Raw genomic sequence first — 12,628 nt, 5'->3', positions numbered from 1 at the left:
TCGGGGGTTTCTAAGCCGCTACATGTTTCAGGCAGTGGTTTATACGATTTGGCGTGAACGAAATGGTCGTAGGCATGGGGAGGCACCACAGACTGAGGTGGCTATTATCTCATGGATTGATAGGCAAGTGAGGGATCGGTTACTGTCTATTGGCTTACTGGGGGATCGGAGATTTGATGACGCTCTACAACTCTGGTTTCAGTCTTGTTCATAGACTCTGTTTTGGCTTGGTTTCTTTTCAAACTTAACATTCTATCCTACTAATTAAGGGGAAATGATCTAAAAGTGTTGCACTAGTTGTAAAACAATTATTTTTTCCTTTTGAATATAATTTAACATTATATTCAAAAATAAAAAAGATTTCAAAAATGCGTTTTTTTATAGTGATTTTGAAAAACTAGTTTACATGTTTCAATCTTCCGGTTTTGTTGATAAATGACGAGTATTCTAATAAAATCTCTCTACGGATTCACGTACGTAAGCGCGCGCTACGTGCATTGTATAATCGTTTTACCGTGTATCGGTGTATGTATGTTCAAAAAATGGTTTTCTTTAAAGTTTGTCGGATGCATCTCTTTTAGTCTACCTAAATGGTTCCGTTTTGGCATATATTCTCCTTTTAAGTCGATACCATTCTCACAGCTTCCTTTCAACTTAATTATGAGAATCATTGCTTCTCTAGCTCCGAATTTGAGATGACAAATATGGGTTTTCTTTCACTATTTTCTCGGCATAGTTACACGCAATTTGAGGGGTCTTTTCCTCCAATAGCAAAATCATGCTGCAAATCTTCTTCACCGTGCAAATATGACAGCTCATGCATGCAATCCCTGCTTAACCAAAGATTTTTAGAGTTCAATGGACTTCTGGCGGAATATCAGTATATTTGGTTTCGGTATGTTAACTATAAGCGGTGGCTCGATGGACATTATTTTTAAAATATGTGTATTTCAATCTTTATATATTATAGCTTGTAATTATTATTATTTTCTGTTCACAGCAGTTTTTTTTTTTTTCTAAACTGTAAATATTTCATTGATAATGAAAACAGTTTAAGTTACAAATCAAAGATTAGAAACCTATACAAATGGTTCCACGACAAAAGAAAAGAAAAACATGGAAGCATAAAACATAAAACGGTACTTAAACCAATTTTTCGGTCCATCTATTCAACCAAGCAATGAAGCCTTGACATCAGTGTTATTATTGGGTTCTCGACTTCTCGTTCACCACACGATGTGGAAGAATTGTTAGAAAGACCAATGCCATGAATTGATCAAGAACATTATCAACAAAGAATGGTGCAACGTGCAATCAAGAAAATTTGAAGAAAAACATATCATAATGGACAAGAGCCCGCACTCTGATATGAGCGGTTTCAAATTATTCAACAAATAAAGATGAAGTAAAACATAGCTTTTGCAATCATAGTTGTTTTGAGTAAAGTGTCACTTAATTATTTGATTCTTTTTAACTTATCGTGTATATATATTAATAGTACAATAGATTTAGTTTTTAAGATAAAAATTTATGGCTGTTGAAAAACACCGATGACCATGGAGCTTATACGAAAAATGCATATGCGAAAGAATGATTTTTTGCCAATAAGTGAATCCAGTAAATGTTCGATGATGTTGAGAATCCGGCGAGGTGGCGACCCAACAGTTTACTACGGAACGAGAGCGAGAAGTCGTCGGTTTGGCTTTAACTCGGTGTCACTTATTCAGAGAGCCGTGTCAAGGTTTAGACCCAATGTTCAACAAAAAAATAATTTTAAAGAATAATTCTTCTCCCTTTCTTTACCATAAAATTATTTACCAAATCTCAAAAATCAGTTTCTCTAATAATTTTCTTTCAATAGATAAGATATTAAATAGAGTAAAGAATGCTTTAAGCTAATTTTATAAGATTTTGTTCTGTTTCTTTCCTTGTTCCTTTAACATTTTTATCTATTAATTCTCTTTGTTCTTATTGCTACTAAGAACGTGAGTGAACTAGCCAATTGAGCCTACTTAATTAAATTCTTTTGTAGAAATATGCCTCTTTTTAAGTGTTTTTCAAATATTTGATGTTGTAGGCCAAGGTTTCTTTTTTATACATTGAACTATTGAAGCACGGCTCTGCACTTATTACAAGGTACTGTTTTTTTTTTCTTTTTTAAAAAGTTTACATTGTACAATACTAATAGATATTACTCCCTCCGTTTCAAAATATAGGATGTTTTAAGCAAAGCACGCAGATTAAAAAGACTTTACTTTTAATAAGTTTAACCAATCAGAAACAATAATGCATAATATAAACTACTAAACTAATCTAAAAGTTGCATTGAAATTTGAAAACATCATATATTATGAAACAACAAACTTCTCTAAAACATCCTATATTTTGAAACGGAGAGAGTATATGTTTTGTTCGCAGTGCAGTCTAACCTTACAAGGATCATAGATTTGGACTCTGAATGATATAGGTCCATCGCGGTGATTTTTCTGAACATGCGACTATCTTTCTCATGTGGATGCTCAACATGAAGATTGAGATGCCATCAATGATGGGAATGGGACATGATTAACTTCATGAAGCACAACACAGAGATGATCGGATGGAACTATATGTGTCCCTTTTAACGGGCAAACAAAGTAGAACTAGCTGCTTCGAATCATTTTATCACGTCAAACTGAGAAACATTCAACACCTCGGACATGCAGATTCCGAACGTCACTAACCGATTAATTAAACGAAGATGGAAGGTATCCGCTTGACAGGTAAGGACCCATGCCATGCAAGGGTTAAATTGTATATATACTAGAAACAAGTTATATATTATTCCATTAACATTAATACATTTGATGTAGGTATTAATTATGAATTGATAATTAGTGATGCCATACAGTTTATTTATTTATTTGGACTATATTTTAATTAGTCGACTTGCCGAAATTTGATATTCAAATTTAAACATAACAGATATAATTTTTTTCTTTAAAATGTATTAGATCATAAAGTATATTCTTTATTTATATAAACCATAGAACTATTTATGTGTAATTTCAAGTATACAGCTGTACCAATTTTTGATCATATAATGATTTCTATTTTAGTTAAATTTTCCAATTATAAAAATAAAAATAATTTAATAGAATAGAAATTCGAAATATCTAAATTTGGTAACAATGAAAAATAGAAATAATATGGCTGTGTTTTGTATGCATGTATTCGGCTACTAGCTAGCCACCAAAACAACCGTGGCATTGGCCTTTTGGTGGCTTACAGTTACGGAAGTGGCCAATATGTTACCGTGGCCATACCCCTAAGGCAATTTTTCATGACAGTTTCTTTAATCCCTTGTCACTTTTGCTTCCATCGTCTCACTGATATTTCTATGCCATCCTTAGAAACTCGGTTGACTATTGTTATTTCTGTAGCTATATCAGTGTTACATCTATGGAAGTATGGATATGATTCGTGACCGCTTCGCAACCAGTTGGCTACAAGTTGTTTTGGCATGGGTTGAATACATGGATGGCCACAACCATGTACTCTTGAAATGACTGTTAATTAATTATGTAAAGAAAATTCAGTATCATCCACCACTTCTTCTTACTTAAACAAGTACCAAAACAAAGCGAACACAGACAGCAACAACATTCAATACAAACTCTTAAAAGAACATACATAAGATAATAATATGTCAACAAAATAAACAAGATAAGATAGTTTAGACTATTAGCCATAAGTGCTTAAACATAAAATTAAATATCAATCTCAACCGGGTATCTGTCCATACAGTCTTCCCATGGACTGTTAGCTGAAGGTTTAACGTCTCGCAGAGCCACCCAGACTGAACTGTTACACTTAAAACCTGATCCCAAAGCAATCTGCCAAATCCTATCTCCTTCCTTCATCCTTCCTTTAGCTTCTGTATAAGCTAACTCATACCAAATTGAGCTCGAAGAAGTATTACCAAACCTGTGTAGTGTCATTCTTGATGCCTCTACGTGTAACGGAGAAAGCTTAAGATTCTTCTCTAGCTCATCTATAAGAGCTCTTCCACCAGCGTGGATACAGAAATGCTCAAAGGCAAGCCTGAAGTCTGGTGTATAGTTCTTCAACTCTGGCTTGAAATACTTCTTCTTGACAAAAGTAATAAAGAAAGCAAGCTTCTCTTTCAATGGAAGAACAAGAGGACCCAAAGTTGCAATATTGATCTTAAGAGTCCTTGCTGCCACCATTGGCAAATTCTTTGTCAAGGTAACTCCAATTATGCCATCTTCATCTTCTTCTTGCGTTGCACACTCGAAGGACCTATCATCAGATCCAGTATGTATCCGTACCGTGTGAAGGAGCTGGTATTTTGCGCGTGCACGGTCTCTAGATCTGTTGGAAAGCAGAACCGCACCACCACCAAGCCGGAACAAGCAGTTTGTAACAAGCATTGATTTGTTTTTCCCCAAGTACAAGTTCTGAGTGATGTTCTCTGTGCTTACTACAATAGCATAAGTGTTCCTATGAACTTGTAGTAATCCCTTGGCGGCATCAACAGCTATAACTCCAGCACTACAACCCATTCCTCCAAGGTTCAAACTCTTGATGTTGTCTCTGAGTTTATACTTGTTCACAATCATGGACGCGAGTGATGGAGTTGGATTAAACGTGCTAGAGTTCACCACCAGGATACCGATATCATCAGGTTCTACACCGGTGTTGTGAAAAAGATTGTCAAGAGCTCCGAATATTACTTCTTCCGTCTCTTTTCGTGAAGCACCCAGGCCTTGCTGAAGCGGGAAGCACTGAAGACCTTCTGGGATGTACGTTTCTTGACCAAGACCGGAACGTTCAAGAATCTTTGCCTGGAAGTCAACTAAATAGTCGTTCTCTTTGTTCTTCCAACACATGCCTGCTTCTCTTGCACGTCTCGCGTGTCCCATTAGCGTTTGAATACTGACCTTGAGATGCGACGGTGGGAGATAGCAGGAGAAGTCAACAAGGTAAACGGGTTTAGGTCGGGTTAACATGTAAAGGATCCACACAAAACCAACAAGAAACGATAGAAGGCTTATGGTTTGGAGGTTGTTTTGTATTTGGTGGAGGAAGAAGTTTTGGAGATCATCTAAGTTGATCTCATATCGTTTCATGGCTAATGCTGCCATTGAAGAGATGAAGAAGATCTTTAAGATAACAATCTTCAAGTTCTTCATTGAAGATAACCTTAAGAATAAAAAAGAGAGGACAGAAAAAAAGTCTTGTTTAGGTGTTTACTCTTTGGTTCTATTTTAAGTTGTGCTGTGACATTTTGTTCAAGCTGGCTCTGTTTACATATACAGAAAGTTGAGAGTGAATCAAGAGAGTGATGACCATACGTATTAATTATTCTTTCTCCTTGTTGTATTCTAACCCAAACTACCCAAGGTTACATTTATATTTTAAATATTGGGTCTTCAGAAATCACAAGTAAAGAAAAATATCAGAACACAATTTTAAATTCGAGACAAAAATAAATAATTGGCGCTTATATTACACTTGAAACTTGAATTGTAGCACTTAACTAAGTATACTTCGTGTGCATTAGATTTCTCAACATATATCAGAAATCTAGTGCTTGTTTTCGTTCTGATCATAATTATTATTTTGTAGGATAAACAAACGTTGATAATCCTCATTATTTAGGTATAATTTAGGACTATAAAATGAAAGATGAAGCCGCACCTATTTTTTGTCGTATCTCTTTGAGTTATTACTAAAGAAACAGTGTATTTAGATAATGCTATATTTATGGAGTATCTACCCACATTCATGAGTAATAAATAGGAGTGACGAAACAATCAACTACCTCATTTTACTGCCGTCGGTCGTATACTTCTAACTATATATGTGCTTCAAATACCATAAACATGCCATTACAAGCTAATGTAGCCTTCTACGTACTTTTAGAAGAAAAAAATTATATTACCATCCATTACATATTCGTCCATCCTTGGGTAGTTTGGGTTTAAGCTTATTCAATTTGATTTAGGATGTTAGTTGTTTTAGTTTTTTAAAATCGGTTATTGTGGCCTTTGTAGGGTGGATTTTGTTCTAAATTTAAAACACACACTAGAAATGATTCGAGTTTCATTAATTCACAAAATGTGATTTACAAATTGTTTATTTTCAAGACTAAACTAATGTAATGGAACTAATGATAATTTGCCAAGTGTCAATAAATTAACCATAAGTATCTCAAACAAAACTTGTAAGTTATTGTTGGAGTAGCACAATAACCATAAAAATATTCTAGTTTCCGTTATGAGATGATGTATGCGCTTAGACCCATAACTTTTTCGTTATTAAGAAAAGAAAATAAATAGAACTAACAAAGACCTTTTATTATAAACCAATAAAATCAAACTAAAATACACTTTTTAGCTTCTCACCAAAAAAAAGAAAAACACTTTTTAGCTTAAGTTTCACAAAACTAGGTCAAAATATAACCAGTCATACAAGATAAAAGATACTAGAATAAACAGTGCCATAAATTATGGTTGCGAAGAAGATATACTATTCAATGTACCTACAGACTCAGGTAGACCCAATATCTTTAATGGCGTTCCAAGATAGTCGGTTAAGATTGCTGGGCTCTGGGCAGATCTCGATGGTCATAGGCAGTGTGAATGTGTGAATTGGTTGAGGGGGAAAATAATGGCTTCTGAGCGAAAGAAAGTTAACCGTTGTCGTAAATACCGTTTAAACTATCCCACACATGTGATCAACAAATAAAAAATTACTCAGGATGGTTATATAACTTAAAGTGATGAAATGCATTATGCATTAAACTATCGTACCGTAGTCCATAAACAATAACTACATTGTTTCAAATTCCACTAAAATTGTCTTACCATTTTTAATTGTTTCAAGTACAATTAACATTAAAAGATGTTTTACCCTTTTTAGGCATTGAGACGTGTATTCTTATTTAGTTATTTCAGTCAGGTACAGAAAATAATTAAAATTAGTTACCGGAAATAAAAGACTATTTACTTCTTTTTTTTGCTGCCAATAATGCTCAATTATGTTGAAAAAGACGTTGGGTGCGACGTGTGAAGAGAAGAAAAATAAGAAAATAGAAAAACATCATAGTACAAGGTTAGCTAACGTGTTAAGACTTTTAAATACAGGTTTAAGTTTCCTGAGTGCATGCTAGTGCTATCCAGGAAAAATGGAGCCTCCTAGACTCGGCACAGCTTTTGATAACATTTCCCGAAGGAATTTAAATCTCCTTGAGCAGTTAGGTTGACGTTGATTGGTTTTAATGATTCTCTTTTTGCGATTAGAATAGTAGGAGTATATTTATACATTTAATGATCTTTCTGCAGCAAAATACAAATACGTTTTATTTATCAACACTGTAGACAACTGCCAAAAGGATTGTTTCTTACTCTTTTATTCTGACCAGTCTTAATTTGTATTGGAACCTCTCCGGGAAAACCAAGAAAAAAAACTTAAAATACTAAAGCGATCTCAATAAAAATCCGACTAAAACAAACAACCTTCTCTTAAAATCTAAGATATTTTTTTAAAAATATATAGAAAAAATCTAAGACATTTAAGGTTTTATAAATAATTTTATACTGCTTTTTACAAGATATAAGAGTTAACTAATTTACTAAATCACTAAAAAGAACTATCAATTTGTTTATTTTTCTACAAAACGCATACGTGCATGTTACTTATTATTACAAATTCTAATGATTCATGCGATGCGAAGATGATAAAATTCGCTCAGTTGCCTCATGCGGAAAACGGGATCCTACCACTGAATGGTCGAGAGTGGTGAAATTAGAAATGGTAACTTGTATAAAATCATTATTAGAAAGGTCAAGAGATGGTTAGAAAACTTAGTTGTTTGAAGCCTAAAAAGAGTAGTACTATAGGAATTGAGCTGGCCACAGAGGCACCTGAAGCTACGATCTAGCTCGATCACATCCCCGAACTCGGCATCACATTTGACGTCGTACCAATAACAACAGTCGCTTTTATTTGCCCATGACTCTGTCTTTGGAGTCTTGCTAACAAAACAATATGCCTCCAAAGTCTCAGACTCGTTCTGGAACTTGAGAATTGCATCCCTTTGATCAGGATTACACAAGGGTCTAGTAGAAACCATGAAAACGTTTAGAAAAAAAAAATTGAAAATGGTGAGAATAAGAGTAATAGGAATGACAAGCACTGTTTGGTTTCCAAGAGTGTTTCATCTCTCTTTTTAAGTATTTGTTTTACTTTCTTAAATATCAATAATGAAGAAGCATGAAAGTGGAAAAGTGATGATACGTAATTTTATATCATGTCATTATTATATACAAAATAAAGATAAACCAAGTCTTCTTTATTACTTTCCTATTTTTCCCAGCTGATCTAAACTTTTTGAATTTGTTTTTAGTATTTTTCCTTTTTATTTTCTAGTTTACAATTCTACGTTTCAACTCATTATTGTTTTCGATTTGTTTTCAATGCAATTCAAGTTTATTTCGTTTTCTATGTCGTTTGAGATCTGGGTAGTCAATAAAAGTTTCTAGTGATGGGATAGGTTAGTGAGTATTCTTAATGGATTAGGATGTTTTAAATTGATTATTCTTATTAAAAATTTTTTTTTGGATTAGTGTTTCTAATGCTAGTTTCAGACCGAGAGATTGAGACTAAATCTAGGGTGTTTCCACATCGAGAAATGTTTGTTGAAATGTTTAAACCAACTAATACTAGAGATCTATTCACTTAGCCTAAGAGATCAGATGAGTAAGGAATTCATTGACATTAGTGGATCAGATTGTACTGCCTGCTTGGTCATGTTTCTCCAACGAGAGTTGGGTAGGGAAGTGATTGAGGTTGATTGTTTATACCGTGAGAATGGATTAGCAAGGGTTCGAGATTCACTGTCTAGGGAATAGATTGCTTGAGACATATAAGATATTCTATATCGATTAGGAATACTTATGAACTGATTACCCCATCCTTAGGAGCTTTCATATTTGATTGTTCACTACAAGAAAACAGGCGGTTAGCGACTACAGTATTAGTCGCTTTGTAGTCGTATAAACTACGTTTACGACCAAATAGCGACTAACTCAAGCAGTCGGAGATCGATAGTCGCTAATTTATGTAGTCGTATTTATAGTCGCCTTTTAGCGACTACTGTACGACCAAAAGATGTAGTCGTTATATAGTCATTAAGTAGTCATCTCATAGTCGTTAAAATACGACTATATTACGACTATAGTGTGATTAATTAATAACTAAGTGTTGTAGTCGCTATATAGTCACTTACCGTAGTGACTATTTAGAAACTACATTACAACTATTTGGCCACTGATGTTGATTTCAGAATCTATATGTTACGACTATTTAGCCACTGATGTTGATTTCAAAATTTGAAAGTTTCATATACTAATTTCCCATTATCCTCTTATTTTCATTCCCATTATCCTCTTCTTTTCATTCTTGTATACCAATTTTAATTGAAAGATTCGAATTTGGAAAGACATAATATCGAAATATTGAAATACAATACATGTTCAAGTTACAGAAATCAAAAGAGCGAGAGATAGAGTTCATACAAAAGTGGCAATGAGTTCATACAAAAGAGCAAGAGATAGAGTTCATACAAAAGAGCAAGAGATAGAGTTCATCCGAGTAGAGTGAGATAGAGTTCATCTAAAAAGAGTTAAGACATAGAAGAAACCTATTAAGCAGCGGTTGATGGAGTTGGAGCTGGATCATCTTGGGGAAGAGGTTCTGTGGTTGTCTGTTTGCTTGCAACGAAATTCTCAAACCGCGGATCATTTTTCATCAGAAACTCCTCGACGATTGATAAATGGTCAATCTTGTCCTTCTGGGCAGCAATAACTTTGGATTGCTCAGCTTCACGCACAGCTGTTTCTGCATCACGCCTCCGTAGTTGAGTAGCCTGTTCTTCTATCATTCGTTGAGCTTCCTTCAACTGTTCTTCGAGAGCCACAAAGGTAGAAGAGCCACATGCTTGCTTATGCTTTCCATTGACAAGGCAGTCCTTGAGGCTTCCAACTCCATAAGGTGTTCCTCTTGTATCTTTCTCAGTGGACTTGAAAAGAAGAGAAAAGTTAAGATTAGTGGATGACAAGTTAAACTACATGTCTATAAATGTGTATTGGTATTTTTAAAAAGTTACCTCAAGGAAAATTTCTGTATATTCTTCTGTTGTGAGGTCCCGTGGCCGTGATTCTCCATCTGACACAGCAAAAGACTCTGCCTCCAGCTGAGACAACCTCTCTTGAACAGTCTTCTCATAAGTTCCTGCAATCTTCTCTGCCTTCCGATCAACATATGTACCATCAGGCTTTGTATGTGCCTTGATAAACACCTCACCAAGTCGGACTTCTCTTCCCAATTCCTCAACCTGCAATGTTAGCCAAGAAACAGAGATTAACTAAAAAAACAACAGCTATGTAAGAATTGAAAGTGGCAAAAATAACAGCTACTTAACCATTTCGTCTTGAAGCTGTCGATACGACTTTGGCCCTGAGAGGTGGACGTGAGGACCTAGGCCGTTACGGTCAGACATACGGGCATCAGAGTAGGTTTTACTCCTCTGTTGTGCTTCTTCAGTGTCCCAGTAATCCTCCATCGTCATCCAGAGAGTGTCGCCAATCCAGTTTGGTTGAACTCGACTAGTCCTCACACCGCTAACCATGTCTTTGATCCGGTTTTGACAGATTCCCTCAAAGTAAGCTTGAACAGTCCCGGTTATCAAAGGATCCCAAGTGTGGGTTTTCTAGAAAAAAATGAGCTATTGTGAGTGAAAAGAAAAAATGTAAAGCTATGTATGAAGGCTATGTATGAAAGCTATGTAAACAGGATGCATCCTTACCGCGAACTCAAGAAAGTATCTCTCTTGTTTGTCCCGCGGCACACATGTCCAGCTGTAGAAGGGACCTTCGAATTTGTTTTGAAGAATTTTAGTAATCTTCCGAACAAGTTTCGATCCTTTGTCACGAGTAAACCTCCATACACATGAACCAATAAAATAAGTAAGATCAACAGTCATTGCTATTCGCACAAGACAAACCAACAGAAATGAGATCAATACAAGACAAGACACAACCAATTCTATTCGCACAAGACAAGACACAACCAATTCTATTCGCACAAGACAAGACACAACCATTTCTATTCGCACAAGACAAGACCACAACCAATTCTATTCGCACAAGACAAACCAACAGATATGAGATCAATACAAGACAAGACACAACCAATTCTATTCGCACAAGACAAGACACAACCATTTCTATTCGCACAAGACAAGACCACAACCAATTCTATTCGCACAAGACAAACCAACAGATATGAGATCAATACAAGACAAGACACAACCAATTCTATTCGCACAAGACAAGACACAACCATTTCTATTCGCACAAGACAAGACCACAACCAATTCTATTCTCACAAGACAAACCAACAGATATGAGATCAATACAAGACAAGACACAACCAATTCTATTCGCACAAGACAAGACACAACCATTTCTATTCGCACAAGACAAGACCACAACCAATTCTATTCGCACAAGACAAGACCACAACCAATTCTATTCGCCTAAGACAAGACCAACAACCATTTCTATTCGCACAAGACAAACCACAATCATTGTTATTCGCATGTGAAGAGGAAAATCATACCATTGGGTGTTCGGTACGGGTGTGGGAGAGAGGACAGTGGTGAACTTATCCCTGTCTGGAACCACAAGCAATGCATTTAGAGCACGCAACACATTCGACTGTAGTTCGGGCAACACCAGAGAAGATTCTTCTTCAAAGTTGTTCCCTTGAGAAGATGGATGCGATGGATGCGACTGACTTCTCGCCTGAGGTTGAGAGCGTCGAACAGGAGAAGGTGGAGAGACTTCCCGACTTCTGTCCTGACTTCTCGCCTGACTTCTCGCCTGACTTCTCCCCTGAGTTTGAGAGGGTCGAACTGGAGAAGGCGGAGAGACATCCCGACTTCTTCCCTGAGTCCGTGGATTGAAGTGGACTTCTTCTGAAGGAGTCCGGTGTAGCTCGGGTGGAGGTGGATGTGTAGACGAGTTCTGAAAAAGTTGTTGCGGCGGAGGATAGTTCCGGATCTGGGCTGGAGACTGTCGTTGCAAACCGCTGACTTGTGCTTCAGGCGTTTGCAGAGGAGGAGGATCTTGTCCCGCCGGCGTGAAGTTGTACCGACTGGGCAGAGTATTAGGCCGTCGATTTGGTGGTGCCCCCGTCGCTCTCTGAGTAACGTTAGGACCAACCTTCCTCTTCTTCCCTCGATGTGGCATCTTGTTGGTGATTGAAACTATAGATTCGAAGAGATTAGGGTTGTGTTGTGAGATTAGGGTTTGAGAGAGGCGATAGAGTTGAGTTTCGAGAGAGGCGATAGAGTTGAGTTTCGAGAGATTAGGGTTGTGTGTGAGATTAGGGTTTTCACGATTATATAGTTAGTGGGTTAATGGGTTTAGGTTAGTTAGTGGGTTAATGGGTTTAGGTTAGTTAATGGGCCTTAAAATTATAATTAAGATATAAATTATGATTAAGATAGAAATTATAATAATAAAATTAATTTATAATTATAATTATAATTTCTATA

The 12,628-nt window shown here is 36.1% G+C and overlaps 2 protein-coding genes across 2 annotated transcripts; both read right to left on the bottom strand.

Annotated features, from left to right (window-relative positions):
* Positions 1-3,578: 3,578 nt before the first annotated feature.
* Positions 3,579-5,388, bottom strand: LOC104747352 (3-ketoacyl-CoA synthase 8). Its single transcript, XM_010468981.3, has one exon. It carries the CDS (start codon positions 5,193-5,195, stop codon positions 3,750-3,752), a length of 1,446 nt encoding a protein of 481 aa, XP_010467283.1. The 5' UTR covers positions 5,196-5,388; the 3' UTR covers positions 3,579-3,749.
* A 4,111-nt stretch (positions 5,389-9,499) lies between these two features.
* Positions 9,500-12,442, bottom strand: LOC147927114 (uncharacterized). The gene is made up of 5 exons (XM_087489497.1): positions 11,689-12,442; positions 10,874-11,006; positions 10,490-10,777; positions 10,175-10,402; positions 9,500-10,087 (listed from the first exon to the last, which is right to left on the bottom strand). Exons 1-5 carry the CDS (start codon positions 12,318-12,320, stop codon positions 9,713-9,715), a joined length of 1,656 nt encoding a protein of 551 aa, XP_087345623.1. The 5' UTR covers positions 12,321-12,442; the 3' UTR covers positions 9,500-9,712.
* Positions 12,443-12,628: the final 186 nt, after the last annotated feature.

The sequence above is a fragment of the Camelina sativa genome, chromosome 15 (genome assembly GCF_030686135.1).
Source record: "Camelina sativa cultivar CO46 ecotype springtype chromosome 15, ASM3068613v1".
In the NCBI taxonomy this organism is placed as follows: Eukaryota; Viridiplantae; Streptophyta; class Magnoliopsida; order Brassicales; family Brassicaceae; genus Camelina; species Camelina sativa.
This window is presented reverse-complemented; position numbering and strand designations above follow the sequence as displayed.